An 18,071-nucleotide genomic window follows, 5' to 3' on the forward strand; every position below is an offset into this window, starting at 1 on the left:
TATTTACCTATCTCTGCCTGAGGTACTCGCTCACTCTGCATGTAACTCCACTATTCTTTTTAACATGTACTTCAGATGTGGTAAGTCAGGTTTGTGAGTTTTTATTTTCTGTCACTTAGGACTGGCATACCTCCTCAACAATTGGAGTTTATCTTATTTTACCAAAATATGATTTCTTCTTGTGAATGGAGACCAAGCATATATAGCAGTCATTAATTAAATTAAGCAGATTGTTCAAATTGGTGCATGTGGAATGAATTATTTTACTTTTTTCTCAGAATTGAGAAACTAGGAAGAAAATTCATTAGACAGTAATGCATAGAGATTTTTTTTACACCTAAATGAGAAGCCAGAAGTGCATATAAAACATAAGAACTTCAGAAACATTTCTTAGGCACAGACTATTATGAAACTCCCATGGATGTTTTTGATTTCCCATTACATTAAAATACTCAAATGAACTTCATATTCAGAACATTTAAAAATAGCTCAATCTTAAAAAGAAGATATAAAGTATTATCAGCTGTGCTTTTTGTACATAATTAGCATGTGCCTGTGGAGGTATAATGACTTTTAGTGTAATGATATTACTCATGATAAAAAGTTCAGATGGTAAAAATTGGAGATACAGCTGGGTGACACATTTTAAAATAACTCAAAGATGACTTCACAGAAGGCATGCTATTTTGGTCCCTTGTAATCCTCCTTTCACTCATCAGTGGTTATGAAGGCATTGATAAAAGATCCTTTTTTAAATGTTTCATTTCTTTCCCCCTTTCTTATAGATTTGATGTGTGTTCACTGTTTCCTTCAGTGTGTGACAAACCACTGTGAAGGTACATCACCTTTTCTCTTTTTCTGAGATGGCTCAAGATTCAGTAGGCCTTCCTTCTGATTTTCAGTTTTGGATGCAGAAGCTTTCCGTATGGGATCAGGCATCCACTTTGGAAACCCAACAAGACACCTGTCTTCACCTGCCTCAGTTCCAGGAGTTCCTGAGGCAGTTGTATGAATCCTTGAAAGAGATGGTGAGTAGTGGACCAAAATAATAAGGTTATTTTGTGACATCAGGAACTCTTTACCAGATTTTATTAAGCCTGAATGCAGTCCAGGGACTTGTGGTATTGACCTAATGTATTGAAAGATTAGACAGACAAATTACCTGTAAATATTGCAGACGGGATGTGGTTTCCTAGTGTCTGATTCATTATGACTTCAGTCTTTTCTTTCTTGATTAGTTATATTGTCACATGAGACTTCCCGACCAATCAAGTTGTTTTTAAATAAACAAGACTTTGACACTTGTTGTCAGGTAATAATTGGGTTTCTTTTAAAGGCCTTTGTATCTTTTAAATATTGAAGGGTTTGCTGAAATGCTTACTCTTTTCTCAACCCTATTCTGAAGTGGGCTCTACTAAGAGATGATAAATGTTAAGATCTCTTCTTTATAAATATTTTAAGTGGACTTTTCTTGTGAATATTAAGATTATGAGTGTCTTCACTATTGTTGTATAAGTTACTGTGTTCAAAATTTGGTATTTTTTCATTTTGGCATAAGATTTCTTATTTTCATTGCAATAGGCATTTTTGTGAATTAATGTATTTTCATAATATCAAAATATTTTCTAATTTCAAAATGAAAAGCAAAATTGTCATTTAATGTAGGTGTTCTTGTGTTATACTTGTCTTTCCTTAATCAAAGAAGCAAGTAGGAAATTTGAAGAATAATTCATAGTGATAATATGAGTTCACATGTCTTTAGAAAGTAGAAGAAAAGATACTGTCTGTCTGAACAACTAATGCTAACTTTTAAAATTGTTTTTTGGCAATGAGACTTTTGTAACTTGACCTTAAAGTGATTCCAGAAAGTCCAGGACTGACCTTGATGCTCAGACAAATGTGAGGAATTTATTGCTTCAGCAGTAGGAAATGCTTATCATTTCAGCTTACGTGCATGTTAGCCCAGTTTGGTCTTATTTTTTAACTTTCTTGAAAGGTAAAGAAATGGGAAAGGGCCAAGTGTACAACAGCAAGTGTATTTTTTAATCTTAAGCTGTTTTCTATTTGGTTGATCAGTTTTTGTGTCAGGTTTTAGGTCGTTGCAGACAAGTATGATGTCATTTAGCATATAGTAATCAAAATAGTAATAAACAGAGATATGTATCTATATGCTTTGGCTGCTTTTATTTCTTTTTACAAGTTCCAGAGTTCTTGTCCTGCTAAACCTTCTTTGAGATAGTGCTACTGGAGCTGACACAGGAACTTCTCTTATTATGTTAGAAAAAAACCCCAGGATGAACATATGGTGTTATATAGATATTAATCACCTATATATTTTTTTCACTATTATGCAGTCTTTGTTATTTTTCAGATAAAGTGGCCTTTCTTGACTTAAATATGAGTAAAATGAAGTTAATGCTGCAATAATATTGATTTTACTTAAACTTATACTTCTTAGTTTTGGTGGCCTGGTTTAATGATGAAGTATGGTGATTGCTTGTTAAACTTTATTAGAATTACTTACCTAAAGATCTTCTCTAACCTTTTTCTCCCCCTACTTTTCTAAAATATATGCTAAACAAGAAACATTCAAGCTCCCTCAACCTATAATGGCAGTTCAGGCTTTTCTGAGTTGCGTAGTGTCCTTTTACTGACCAAAACATAATTTTCTTTTATAGGATTCAAGTGCAATTATTGAAAGATTCCCCACAATTGGTCAACTGTTGGCAAAAACTTGCTGGAATCCTTTTATCTTAGCATATGGTAAGAATCCAAAGCATGTCCTCTCAAAATACAAACTCCTAATGATAATTTTAATCTTTGCATTGTTTAACAAAACACAGAACTTTAAATTATAAGCCTGTCTCTGATTTTTCATGAGACAACTTATCAAATGTATTCCTTGTTCCATTACAAAGAAGGCACCCTTTATTGTTGTCCATATATGTTTGTGCATGTGTATACAGATAAACACACACAAACAAACACATACATGCAGATGTGTAGGAGAACAGAACTCCTTGAATTAGAGGGCAGAAACTCCCAGATGATTGTTATAACTTCATTTTTAATTCAGTGTAAAATGGTTATAATAATGAAATAATTTCTTTGTTTTGCAATTTCATATTAACTCACACACCATTTTCCATGTGTAAAATTCTTCAGTGTTTGAATCCTGCCATGACTCTGCCATTATTTAGGGGTGACAGTTTGGTTTTACCCAAGGTTAAGAGGAATTTGGGGATACTTTGGGGGAGGTGTCCCTTCACTGACCTCCTGCCTACCTGTCTAGCCTCATTTCCTGTTTAATCCTCCACAGCTATACCACATGCATTGTAGACAGTTTAAATTACTAACAGTGCTTGATGTCTGGGCCTGCGACATGCAGTTCTTTTTGCCTGGAACTCTGTTCTCATCTCATGTCCTCAAATCTTCTTCAAAATAGCCTTGCTAGGGCTGAGTTAGGAACCTTTCTTAGTGTGTGCATAGCTGCCAGTATCTCCCTTAATTATAACACTTACTACACTGCTTTATAATTGTTGGTGTGCCTGTCTGATGCCCTGGAAGACTGAATGCCTCTCAAGAGCAGGAACTGTGGTTTTAGTTCTCTTTGTTGTCCCAGAGCTTAGCACAGGGTGAATGGGCACATCTGAAGGTATATAGTGGAGGTTTATTGCCTTGATTTGACTATATTGTTAGCTAATGTAATATTTACTTTTCATATTTTTAAAGTCAGAGACTAATTGCATAATATAATGATAGTAGAATCAAAAATAATCTGAATATTCCCCTTTGATGTTTAGAGAATTATACAGTATCTCTTTCCTAGCCTGTTCTAAGTCATTAGAAGGAGCTTGAACTAGGTGGGGAAGGGACAACATTTGCATTTGGTTCCATGAGCATACATGCATGGGTGCACTGCATATACCCAAACTTGCTGGCTCCACCCCCATCTTCATTCTATTCCTTTTCCTCTTCACTTAATGCCTCTTGCTTCCTCTTCCCCCTTAAGTTGACGCTTCCTCCTTTACCCACTTAGCTTGTTCAAGTTCTTAATCTAAAATGGCAAAGCCATCACTGTATTTGCCTACCAGGGCCACACTTACCTGCCCTAAATTTATATATTTCAGCTAGGCCAGTGTTTCTCAAAAAACCTTTGACCAGAAATACATTTTCTATACATGTGTATATATGCATACATACAGTTATACACATGCACCCACACATTTCTTGAAAAAATGCTTGCTTTTATTTTGCACAATTCATATTCACTATACCATTTTTTTAATGGTTTTCATGACCCAAAACTGATTTTACAATCCACCTATAGGTCGTGACCAAAAGTGTGAAAAACATTGAGCTAGGCCAATGCTGTTGATGGCAGGAGAAAGGAAAAGAAACTGTTGAATTTCCTGCATTTAAAGGCATCACTCATTGTTAGGTACTTCATGGATTGAATAACCACTTTTTAGAAAAAAGAAATAATATGCCCTTTAAGTGTACCTAGTGGATGTGGGACACATCCTTAATTCAGAAATGTTAAAATGTGGGAAAGTTTGGGTTGTAGGATTGAAGTAGAATGAGGGGCATTGCTCACTTTGTGCTGAGCACTATTCTCTATGGAATGCATAGTGGGTCTAATTGAATTCTTGATAGGCTTGCAGGATAGGTATTTATGGATTAGCCTAAATATGTCACTTTTCTCAGAATTTAGAACTAATAAAATCCAGGATCCTACTCCTCTAAAGCCCATATTGTTGTAATGATCTGCCCCCATGGACTGTACCACTGTGGTTGAAATGTTCCAGTCCTGGCTTTACCACCAGCCAGCTTCATGTGAATGTATATAGTCACTATTTTTTTTTTTTTTAATGTCAAGCCCTAGGAAAACATGGCTCACAATTTCTGCCCTCTAGGAGCTTCCAGTCAGGGAAAAAAAGAAACCTAAGGAGATCAGCCAGAGTCAGGATGATGGTTGGTACTGTGGAGCTTTGACTAAGTTGCTGAGGGGAAGGAGAGTTTCACAGTGGAGGTTTTGCAGGGGCTGACTCTTGGAGGAAAATAGATGAGATAGGATTTTCTAAGGCAAGCCACAGAACTCACTGGGTCTCCGATTCTTTATTTGTAAAAGTGAGAGGTTGAGGGCTTCCCTGGTGGTGCAGTGGTTGAGAGTCCGCCTGCCGATTCAGGGGACACAGGTTCGTGCCCTGGTCCGGTAGGATCCCACATGCCACGGAGCGGCTGGGCCCGTGAGCCATGGCCGCTGGGCCTGCGCGTCCGGAGCCTGTGCTCCGCAACGGGAGAGGCCACAGCAGTGAGAGGCCCGCGTACCGCAAAAAAAAAAAAAAAAAAAAAAAAAGTGAGAGGCTGAACTGATTTTTCCCTGTGGATTTAGACTTGCATCTGTCTGTGATCTTTCCTTAGCACCTAATCTCTATTACTTTGGCCCCCTCTATCAACCAGAAACAAATTCTCCATCTCTTTCTGTTTAAATGCCTGTGTTACCATTCGAACTGCCCATTAAATTTCAGTTTCCTGTTTGAGGTATGCATTTGGTTTTGAGCTCGTAGAGGAGACTGACAGGCACAGAACTCATGAGTAATCAAATCTTGCCTGTGTTGCCACTGTTGTTTCACTAGTTGGGCACTTTCTTCCAGGAAAGGATCTTTTCTTATGGTGTTGTAATATCAAAATTATTTTTTTTTTTTTGCGGTACGTCGGCCTCTCACTGTTGTGGCCTCTCCCGTTGCGGAGCACAGGCTCCGGACGCGCAGGCTCAGCGGCCATGGCTCACGGGCCAAGCCGCTCCGCGGCATGTGGGATCCTCCCAGACCGGGGCACGAACCCATGTCCCCTGCATCGGCAGGCGGACCCTCAACCACTGCGCCACCAGGGAAGCCCCGAAATTATTTTTTAAGTACAGTAGAAGTAAACAGTTTCCATCAAGGAAAGAAGTAAGTAAGTGAGAATAGGATCGGAAATAAGGATAATAAGGAAGGAGGAAGGATTTGGAAATTAAAAGACTCCACAAAGGGAAGAGAAAAAATAGGTAATAGAAAGGGAAAAAACACCTTTTATTCAGTGGTGTTCTCTCCATAAAATTACTGCCTTCACCTCCTTGGTGTTCTGGCTGGTAGGTTCTAGGTCTGAGCTCTTGATTCACATAGCTATAACCTGTTTTCCTCATGCTTTTTATTACTGTGTGAGAGTTTGCCCCCAAACTTGGCAGCTTAAAACAAATATTTATTGTCTAAAAAAAAATGCTGCCATCACACTTTTAAACTATAGAATTAATTTAAAGAATTAATTTAGCTTTCATTTGAGCTTTCGGTTCAAGATATCAAAAAATAAAAGGTGGCAAATATATGTTGGTATATTTCTTTCCCTTACACTCATTTTTAGATGAGTGCTTTGCACTAATGACTGTCTGCATGATGAGTCCCATGCAGTTTTCGATCCCCAGTGCTCCAGCTCCGATGTCTGAGCCTCTAGGGAGGAGCCTGACAGATGCCATCCCCTGTAGACAGTGCTGGTGGCATTCATGAATAATAGGTGATGGCTTGCATCTTTAAATCCCTAAAGCAAAGTAAGCTCATTAGCAGTGCATTTCAGTGCATTGACTCTGGGCAAAGAAATAAAGGCTGGGGGCAAGTTACTCTTGCTCTTCTTTTTCTTTTTGAGAGAAAAGTAAAAAATAATATGCTGTTGAACTAAATGTGCAGAGTCACTCAACACCTGGGGAAAACTCCTATCTTTTGGATTCTTTTAGATTTACACTCCATAATTAACATTTTCTGTTTTTTTTCTCCTTAGTGGTGAGTGTCTGATTTTTGGAAATGCTCCCCATCAGGTTGCATTCTGTATAACATGGAAAGCTGCTTACATAAGCATATCATTAGATGTGTTTGTCACACTTGTGACATGCAGATAATTATAATTTCTTCTGATATTTAAAACATAGAAAGTACAAGTCAGATTTTTCATAGTGGCATTGGTTCAACCTGAAGAACCCTAGGATCTCCAGCAGTTAAATTATGTGATTCTTGCAATGAACTGATTTCAGGCAAGCCAGTGATGTATTTGAGCTCATAAAAGCTAGGAAAAATAGGAATATCCCTCAGGATAACCCCTGATAAAGTTTGTTCAGAGATGTTAGTTATTAGGAGAGCCTAAGTTTATGGGGGGGAAATGGATTTAAAATTACTCTCAGGGTCTTTTGGTTTGTGGTTGAAAATGCCGAGATAGCTTACTGTAGTTTGTATTCTCCTTATTTCTTGTTAATGAAGCCCTTAGAAATGCTGTGTTTATGAAATTGCAGTAGATAACAAAGTAAAGAGCATCAGGTGATTCTGCAGAGGAGTGATTCCAGGTGCTGGGTTTCCTCAGCATCACCTCCATGGCCTTGTGGTAAAGTCCATAGTAGCTTGGCTCTAGTTCAGGTACTGACATCTTCAGTTTTTAGGTCTCATTTTTGCTTCTCAGTTGTGTTATAGAATCTCCAACTTGAATGGACTTAGTTACCAAAGGAGGAAGGAGAAAATGGCTTACCAAGTAGATGTTCTAGCCAAATAGATTTCAAAGGTCAGCATTGTTATCACATATTTAGTAAAGTTTTACATTTTAGAGTAAAGAATTAGGAGAATGTAAAAGGCTTCTATTTTATCCAAACCATTTGGTACTAAAAAGAATGTATTTTAAAACAATTCTTCTTGTTAAATTTATTTTTAACAAGTGGGGGTATTTTGGCCAGTTAGATTAAATCAGAAATATTGACTACTGCTTATGGCAGTGATATTGCCTTAAAAAGGTTGAAATTACTAATGGTTTGAATATAAAATAAAGAACTGATGTTGAAAAAAGCTAGTTCTTTTAGTTCTTTCCATCATTCTCTTTTGGCTTTAAAAATTGCTGCTGTGACAGAAAGAGAATTGACCTCACAAGGGCTAAGCATAAGTGATCCTGAACCCACAAGAAGGAAAAAAACCACAAAGTTTCACAGATGGTCCTGGATGCTTGTTCTATGAACTTAGTAGTTTGTGATTTTCCTAAAATATAATAAATATATTTCCTTTAGTATATAATGTTACAAATTTTATACTGATTATCTTTTCTTTCTATTTGATAAAACCTACTCATTTTAGTTTTCCTTTTTGCAGATGAAAGCCAAAAAATTCTAATATGGTGCTTGTGTTGTCTGATTAAGAAAGATCCACAGAATTCTGGAGAATCAAAACTTAACTCCTGGACACGGGTAAAAGTAAATCTTGCATTATACTGCTTTGAATTCAGTAAAGGTGCTGCTTTGACAGTCCAGAAACTTTTTCAAACACATCCTTCACTGTTAAACTTGTAAAGCTTTTCAAGAGATTTCATTTTTGTTTGATTGTGAATTCCTTAAGAGATGGGTCCTCAGGGTGAACTTCCCCATGCCTGCAAGAACTAATGTTGAGTGGTTTTAGAAAGTTACTCTCAGGTAATTAAAAGAATGTACTTTCCTTCCTTCTAACAGTTTTTTTTCTTCCTACCAACATACTTTAAATACTTATATAATTTCTCTTCAGGTACTTCTCTGCCTCTCTCAGAATCTATTCTGTAGTAAAACTAAAATTCAGAAGTGCCCTGGGAGCAGCAGTCTTTATTTTGTGTCCTAAAGTTGGTACCCTGGCCAGTGTGCTCAGACTAGCATCTAGGGCTGGTTGGCTAATGCTGCAAACACCGTCAAATCAGTTACCTGACCGTGCTAGTCCAGATAGCTGACAGCTTCCTGAATTCCCCCTGTTTCTGCTTCCTCTTGAATGGTGGGCACAAATAGGAGAATGTTGTAAGGCTGTGCTGTAGCTGCCCTCACCACCAGCAAGTTGGCTGGTCTTTTCTCTTACCCCCCACTGTCCTGCTGCAATAACCTCAAGGACTTGCTGATGCCTGTCAGACTCCACTTACTATGCATATGGTCTAGATTAGCTGCTTAGTATTATGAAACCAACCACCCAGATTAATGCATATGGTTTTGTCTACCAATCTGACTGGTGATATCATTCTGTTCACTGCTTTTTACCATTCCTTTGTTTTATACAGAATTGCTGACAGAGATGACAAAGACAGTATTTGTATTTTTGTTAGATTAAAAGGAGAATTGGAGGGACAGTAGAATAAAGAGCTGAAGGAAGGAACTGATAAGTAGAATTAGGGAAGAAAAGGTATGAAAAACAAGGCTATAGAAATAGAATAACATACTTAGTTTTCAATTTTTTTAATTATTACTTTTGTTGAGTATTTGCTATTTTAGTGATTATTTAGGATATATATATTTTTTGTTTGTTTGTTTGTTTGTTTGCGGTACGCAAGACTCTCACTGTTGTGGCCTCTCCCATTGTGGAGCACAGGCTCTGGACATGCAGGCTCAGTGGCCATGGCTCACGGGCCCAGCCGCTCCGCGGCATGTGGAATCCTCCCGGACTGGAGCACGAACCTGTGTCCCCTGCATCGGCAGGTGGACTTTCAACCACTGTGCCACCAGGGAAGCCCTAGGATATATATTTTTATTGGCTAGCTCATTAAGTCCAGAAATAGGCCATCTAATAAAGTTTTTTAGAGTGATTAGAGTTTTTAGGTTTTTAGAGTGATTAGGTTAACTTTCTTCATTTAACTCGTGACTTATATTAGCCGACTTTTAAGTTTCTAGCCTTGCAGTTTATTCTGTGGGTTTCCCTTATTTAATATTGTGTCCATTTAATAAATAGGTGCTCATTAAGTGTAGTACAGGGAGGTAAAGTTAAAACACTTAATTCCTACCTTCAGGGAGTTTACAGACTAGTAACCAGGTCATTCTAGGGCAGTGTCATTGGGTTATTGGTAGAGCTGTGTGTAGGGGTGATGGTGACACAGAGGAGGGACACTTGTTCAGACTTGGTGGTTTGGAGATGTTTCCTGGGAGAGATGATATATCAGCTGAGTTTTGAAGGATGACTAAGAGAACAGGATAGAGTTTTAGGAACCATATTCCTGCCAGCAACAAGAGCATGTGCAAAGAATGGTGGTGAGGAAGCAAATGCTGTATTCTGGAAACTGCAGGTGCTTAGATATCCCTGAGCTTGGGATTTTATAGGGTTTATGATGAAGCATAAAGCCTTATGTATGATTATAAGAAGTTTTTATTTTAACTTGAAGGCAGTGGGGGAAACCACCGAAGTATTTTAGATAGAGAAATCATATGGCCAGGTGTGAATTTTAGAAACTTACCAGCAAAAGGAAGTTGCTTTGGAAGGTGCCAGGGTTAGCACTTTCGAAGTAATTGTAGTGATAAAAGTGAGAAATCATGAAGGCCTGAATGAAATGGAAAAGAGGGACCAGATTTGTGATATTAATAAGGTAAATATGTAAGGATGTAATGGCAAATTAAGTGCAGGTGTACTTAGGTGTAGGTGGAGTTGAACTTAGTGTTTTCAGGAGAGGGGCTGATTTGCACATAGAGGGTTGACAGTCCTCAGGGTACAGGAACAGTGGGAGCCATGCGTGAGGGTGAGATCACCCAAGGAAAGTACCTAGTGTGAGGAGGGGAAAGGGCCTAGGGACAACCTTGGGAGACACTGGCATTTAAGGAGTGAGTGGAAGAATAAGTTACACTGCACACTAGAAAGGGGGAGTCCAAGAAGAAGAAGGAGAAAAGCAGCAGCATTTTAAGAAGGAATGAGTGGTCATTTATATCTAATGCTATAGCACGCCACTGTCCAATAGAAACAAAGTACATTCTACATAGATAATTTTCAGTTTTCTAGTACCTGCTTTAAGAAATGTAAAAAGAAAAAGTTGAGTATAATTTTAATGATTATTTTATTTATCCCAGTATATCCAAAATACCATTATTAAAATATGTAATCAATATAAAAATTATTAATGTGATCATTTTATAATCTTTTTTATACTGAGTCATTGAGATCCAGTGTATATGTTATACTTAATTCAGTGTATATGTTACATCTTAATTCAGAGGCTCAATTTTCATTGGAAATTCTTGATTTGTTTTATAAAATATACAGTTGAAAAAGTAGGTTCACATACCCAAATTGTTTCAAAGAAACTTAAAGCTGAATCATGTCTGTTTTCAAATTTAAATTTAATTAAAATTTTAAAGGTTAAAAATTCATTTTTCTTCATTGTACCTGTTACATGTGAAAGTGCTGAGTAGCCTCACGTGGCTAGTTGTCACTGTATTGGACACGGCAATTGTAGAGCATAAAGGATTGAAAGAGCAAGGTAAGGACTGAAAAGCACTGCTTGGATTTAGCCACTAAGGAGGAATGACTTTGGTTAGAATAGGTTTAGTGGGAGGTTGAGGGAAGTAGCCAGGTTGCTATAGATATTGAGGAATGATGGGGAGGTGAAGAAGCAGAGGTAATAAACTTTGATTACTCTTTGAAGAAACTTGGCGGTGAAGGAAGGAGAGAAAGTTGATTGAAATAGAGATGGTTCTGAATCTGCTTTTACTCTGAGAAGATGGTGCCACTAGAGAGGAGTTGAGCACTTAAGAGACTAGGAAAACAGTTTCCCTCATCGTTGTACTAGGCAAACCTGTAATATTAACTGATTAAAAAAAATGTTGTGTAGGAATAATATTAATTATTTAACTTTTAGCAGTCTAAAGCTAATTACATATACCTATCACAAATCAGTACCTTCATAATTGTATAATGTTGACTATAAATGCAGCAAGACAGAAGATGGTTGCTAGTTTATGAATCAATTGTACATATCTTGGGTATACTTTCTTTTATCTTGAAAGTGATATTTTCTCCATAAAAGTTATAGAGTGACATATTACACTTTAAAAATGTGTAACTTGTCGTCAAGTATCCTTCTAAAACTATGTAACAAGCCATATTTTAATAACATTTGTTAGTTTCATTCAGTGAGCATTTATTTAGTACCTGATATATGATAGCCTGTTTTAATTGTGGTAATAAAATCTTGGGTCATTCTGTGTTTCTGGAGCATCACAAATGTGATTGAAACACCCTGAGTCAAAAACAAAGAATTTCTTCTATAAATTCTAAAATGCAATAAAAATTCATCTTAATTATTAAATTTGAAAATGTTAGACTGAATTGATTAGTTGTATTTTTAGGACAGAGATGCAATAGAAATTCTGGGGGTTTTTTGTGTTTTGTTTTTGCTGAATGACTAGTTAACTTTATTCCTCTGAATTTTCTTATACTTGTCATTTAAAAAATTTTTATATTGGAGCATAGTTGATTAACAGTGTTGTGTTAGTTTCAGGTGTACAGCAAAGTGATTCAGTTATATATATACATGTATCTATTCTTTTTCAAATTCTTTTCCCATTCTGGTTATTACAGAATATTGAGCAGCACTCCCTGTGCTATACAGTAGATCCTTGTTGGTTATCTGTTTTAAATATAGCAGTGTGTACATGTCAATCTCAAACTCCAAATCAATCCCTCCTCCTTGTCCTCTAAGTCTGTGAGTCAGCTTCTGTTTTGTAAATAAGTTCATTTTTATTAAAGATTCCACATATAAGCGATATCATGTGATATTTGTCTTTCTCTGACTTAATTCACTTAGTATGATAATCTCCAAGTCCATCCATGTTGCTTCAAATGGCATAATTTCATTCTTTTTAATGGCTGAGTAATATTCCATAGTATATATGTACCACATCTTTTTCATCAACTCCTCTGTTGATGGCCATTTAGGCTGCTTCCATGTCTTGCTTATTGTAAACAGCACTGCAATTGACATTGGGGTGCATGTATTCTTTTGAACTGTATTTTTCTCCGGATATATGCCCAGGAGTGGGATTGCTTAATAATATGATAGCTCTATTTTTAGTTTCTTAAGGAACCTCCATAACTGTTCTCCATAGTAGCTGTACCAATTTAAATTCCTGCCAACAGTGTAGGAGAGTTCCCTTTTCTCCACACCCTCTCCAGCATTTATTGTTTGTAGATTTTTTGATGATGGCCATCCTGACCGGTGTGAGGTGATACCTCATTGCAGTTTTGATTTGCATTTCTCTAATAATTAGTGATGTTGAGCATCTTTTCATGTGCTTTTTGACCATCTGTATTTCTTCTTTGGAGAAATGTTTATTTAGATCTTCTGCCTATTTTTTGATTGGGTTGTTTGTTTCTTTGATACTGAGCTGCATGAGCTGTTTGTAAATTTTGGAGAATAATCTAATCCCTTATTGGTCACATTGTTTGCAAATATTTTCTTCCATTGTGTGGGTTGTCTTTTCATTTTGTTTATGGTTTCCATTGATGTGCAACAGCTTTTGAGTTAATTAGGTCCCATTTGTTTATTTTTGTTTTTATTTCCATTACTCTAGGAGACAGCTCAGAAAAGACATTGCTGTGGTTTATATCAAAGAGTGTTCTGCCTATGTTTTCCTCTAAGAGTTTTGTAGTACCCAGTCTTACATTTAGGTCTTTAATCCATTTTGAGTTTATTTTTGTCTGTGGTGATAAAGAATGTTCTAATTTCACTTTTTTACATGTAGCTCTCCAGTTTTCCCAGCACCATTTATTGAAGAGACTGTCTTTCCTCCATTGTCTAGTCTTGCCTCCTTTTTCATAGATGAATTGACCATAGGTGTGTGGGTTTATTTCTGGGCTTTCTATCCTGTTCTGTTGACCTATAGTTCTGTTTTTGTAGGAGTACCATACTGTTTTGATGACTGTAGCTTTATAGTATAGTCTGAAGTCAGGGAGCCTGATTCCTCCAGCTCCATTTTTCTTTTTCAAGACTGTTTGACTATTTGGGGTCTTTTGTGTCTCCATACAAATTTTGAGATTTTTTTGTTCTAGTTCTCTGAAAAATGCTATTGATACTTTGATAGGGATTGTATTGAATCTGTAGATTGCCTTGGGTAGTATAGTCATTTTGACAATATTGATTCTTCCAATCCAAGAACATTGTATATCTTTCCATCTGTTTGTGTCATCTTTGATTTCTTTCATCAGCATCTTACAGTTTTTGGAGTACAGGTCTTTTGTCTCATTAGGTAGGTCTATTCCTAGGTATTTTGTTCTTTTTGATGTGTTCGTAAATGGGATTGTTTCTTTAATTTCTCTTTCTGATCTTTCGTTGTTAGTGTATAGAACAGATTTCTGTGTATTAATTTTGTATTCTGCAACTTTACTGAATTCATTGATGAGCTCTAGTAGTTTTCTGGTGGCATCTTTAGGATTATCTATGTATAGTATCATGTCATCTGCAAACAGTGACAGTTTTTACTTCTTTTCCAATTTGGATTCCTTTTATTTCTTTTTTTTTCTCTGATTGCTGTGGCTAGGATTTCCAAAGCTATATTGAATAAAAGTGGTGAGAGTGGACATCCTTGTCTTGTTCCCGATCTTAGAGGAAGTGCTTTCAGCTTTTCACTGTTGAGTATGATGTTAGCTGTGGGTTTGTCATATGTGACCATTATTATGTTGAGGTATGTCCCCTCTATGCCCACTTTCTGGAGAGTTTTTATCATAAATCAGTGTTGAATTTTGTCACAGCCTTTTTCTGCATCTATTGAGATGATCATATGGTTTTTATTCTTCAGTTTGTTGATGTGGTGTATCACACTGATTGATTTGCAGATAATGAAAAATCCTTGCATCCCTGGGATAAATCCCACTTGATCATTATTGTGTATGATTCTTTTAATGTATTGTTGGATTCAGATTGCTAGTATTTTGTTGAAGATTTTTGCATCTGTTCATCAGTGATATTGGCCTGTAATTTTCTTTTTTGTAATATCTTTGTCTGGTTTTGGTATCAGAGTGATGGTATCCTCATAGAATGAGTTCGGGAGTACTTCTTCCTCTGTAATTTTTGGAATAGTTTCAGAAGGATAGGTGTTAGCTCTTTTCTAAATGTTTGATAGAATTTGCCTCTGAAGCTATCTGGTCCTGAACTTCTGTTTTTTTGGGAATTTTTAAATCACAGTTTCAATTTCAGTACTTGTGATTGTTCTGTTGATATTTTCTGTTTCTTCTTGGTTCAGTTTTGGGAGGTTGTACCTTTCTAAGGATTTGTCCATTTCTTCCAGGTTGTCAGTTTTATTGGCATAGAGTTGCTTGTAGTAGTCTGTTATGATCCTTTGTATTTCTGTGGGGTCCATTGTAACTTCTTGTTTTTCATTTCTAATTTTATCGATTTGGGCCCTCTCCCTTTTTTTCTTGATGAGTCTCGCTAATTTGATTACCTTTTCAAAGAACCGGCTTGTATTCATGCACCTTTGCTATTGTTTTCTTCGTTTCTATTTCATTTATTTCTGCTCTGATCTTTATGTTTTCTTTCCTTCTACTAACTTTGGGTTTCGTTTGTTCTTCTTTCTCTAATTGCTTTAGGTGTAAGGTTAGGTTGTTTGTGACTTTTCTTGTTTCCTGAGGTAGGATTGTATTGCTATACACTTCCCTCTTAGAACTGCTTTTGCTGCGTCCCATAGGTTTTAGATCGTTGTGTTTTCATTTTCATTTGTCTCTAGGTATTTTTTGATTTCCTCTTTGATTTCTTCAGTGATCCATTGGTTGTTTAGTAGCATATTGTTTAGCCTCCATGTGTTTGTGTTTTTTGTTTGTTTGTTTGTTTGTTTTTTTGCAGTACGCGGGCCTCTCACTGTTGTGGCCTCTCCCATTGCGGAGCAGAGGCTCCGGACGCACAGGCTCAGTGGCCATGGCTCACGGGCCCAGCCGCTCCGTGGCATGTGGGATCTTCCCGGACCGGGGCACGAACCCGTGTCCCCTGCATCGGCAGGCGGACTCTCAACCACTGCGCCACCAGGGAAGCCCCTGTGTTTGTGTTTTTACAATTTTTTTCTTGTAGTTGATTTCTAATTTCTGAGCACTGTGGTCAGAAAAGATGCTTGATATGATGTCAGTTTTCTTAAATTTACTAAGGCTTGCTTTGTGTCCCACCATGTGATCAGTCCAGGAGAATGCTTCATGTGCACTTGAGAAGAATGTGTATTCTGCTACTTTTGGATGGAATGCTGTATAAATATCAATAAAGTCCATCTGGTCTAATGTGACATTTAAGGCCTGTGTCTCCTTATTGATCTTCTGACTGGATGACCTGTCCATTGATTAAAGTGGGGTGTTAAAGTCCCCCACTATTGGAATCTAGAAAAATGGTATAGATGATCTTATTTGCAAAGCAGATTTAGAGACACAGACGTAGAGAACAAACTTATGGATGCAAAGGGGGAAAAGAGGGGGTGGGATGAACTGGGAGATTGGGATCGACATACATACACTACTGTATAAAATAGAAAACTAATGAGATCTCACTGTATAGCACAGGGAATTCTACTCGGTGCTCTGTGGTGACCTTAACGGGAAGGAAATCCAAAAAAGAGGGGATATATGTATATGTATGGCTGATTCACTTTGCTGTACAGCAGAAACTGACACAGCAGTGTAAAGCAACTCTACTCCAATATACATAAATAAATAAATAAATAAAGCCTCCCACTATTATTATGTTACTGTAGATTCCTCCTTTTATGCTGTTCCCTTATATATTGGGGTGTTCCTATGTTGGGGTGCATATATATTTACAGTTGTTATATCTTCTTGGATTGATCCTTTGATCATTATGTAGTGTCCTTCTTTGTTTCTTGTAACAGTTTTTATTTTAAAGTCTATTTTGTCTGTATTGCTATTCCAGCTTTCTTTTGATTTTCATTTGCCTGGAATACCTTTTTCCATTCCCTCACTTTCAGATTGTATGTGTCCCTAGATCTGAAGTGGGTCTCTAGTAGACAGCATATATATTGGTCTTGTTTTTGTATCCATTCAGCCAGTATGTGTCTGTTGGTTGCAGCATTTGATCCATTTACATTTAAAGAAATGCATATCTATTGTAGATTTTCAGTTTGCTTTTACCATGAGGTTTTGATATAGCAGTCTATATATAAACAAGATTGTTTTAAGTTGCTGGTCTTTTAATTTCAAATGCATTTCCAATATCCAGCATTTGTGCTCTCTCCTTCTGACAATTGCTGGTTTGATATCATATTTCTGTGCAGATGATTTCCTACCTTTACTTTATGCTTGCCTTTACCAGTGAGCTTTTCCATTCATAATTTCCTTCTTTCTAGTAGTGGCCTTTTCTTTTCCGCTTAGAGAAGTTTTTTTAGCATTTGTTGCAAAGCTGGTCTGGTAGTGCTGAATTCTCTTAGCTTTTGTTTGTCTGTAAAGGTTTTGATTTCTCTGTGGAATCTGAATGAGAGCCTTGCTGGATAGAGTATTCTCGCTTGCAGCTTCTTCCCTTTCATCACTTTAAATATATCGTGCCACTCCCTTCTGGCCTGCAGAGTTGCTGCTGAGAAATCAGGTGATAACCTTATGGGAGTTCCCTTGTATGTTATTTGTTGCTTTTAGTATTTTTTCTTTGTTTTAACTTTTGTCAATTTGATTACTATGTGTCTTGGCATGTTCCTCCTTGGGTTTATCCTGCCTGGGACTCTCTGCACTTCCTGGACTTGGGTGACTGTTTCCTTTCCCATGTTAGGGAAGTTTTCTGTTATTATCTCTTCAAATATTTTCTCAGGCCCTTTCTCTCCCTCTTCTCCTTCTGGGAACCCTGTAATGCAAATGTTGGTTCATTTAATGTTGTCCCAGAGGTCTCTTAGACTGTCTTCATTTCTTTTCATTCTTTTTATACTGTTCTGCAGCAGTGATTTCCACCATTCTGTCTTCCAGCTCACTTATCCGTTCTTCTGCCTCAGTTACTCTGCTACTGATTCTTTCTAGTGTATATTTCATTTCAGTTACTGTGTTGTTCATCTCTGTTTGTGCTTTAGTTTTCTAGGTCTCTGTTAAACATTTCTTGCATCTTCTCAAACTCTGCCTCCTTTGTTTTTCTGAGATCTTATATCATCTTCACTATCATTACTCTGAATTCTTCTTCCGGTAGATAGCCTATCTCCACTTCACTTAGTTGTTCTTCTGGGGTTTTATCTTGTTCCTTCATGTAGGACATGTTCCTCTGCTGTCATTTTGTCTAACTTTCTGTGATTGCAGTTTCTGTTCTGCAGGCTGCAGAATTGTAGTTCTTCT

General features: G+C 37.0%; 1 protein-coding gene across 1 annotated transcript in view; it reads left to right on the forward strand.

Moving 5' to 3' along the window:
- Positions 1-863: 863 nt before the first annotated feature.
- Positions 864-18,071, forward strand: part of FANCC (FA complementation group C) — a gene marked incomplete at both ends in the record, with an annotated part of 187,923 nt that continues 170,715 nt past the window's right edge. The window contains 3 exons of the mRNA XM_079706296.1: positions 864-1,028; positions 2,679-2,763; positions 8,157-8,251. Of these exons, the coding sequence (XP_079562422.1) occupies positions 864-1,028; positions 2,679-2,763; positions 8,157-8,251 (345 nt within the window). The remainder of the gene's footprint in view (positions 1,029-2,678; positions 2,764-8,156; positions 8,252-18,071) is intronic.

The sequence above is a fragment of the Hyperoodon ampullatus genome, assembly GCF_949752795.1.
Source record: "Hyperoodon ampullatus genome assembly, chromosome: 6".
Classification (NCBI taxonomy): Eukaryota; Metazoa; Chordata; class Mammalia; order Artiodactyla; family Ziphiidae; genus Hyperoodon; species Hyperoodon ampullatus.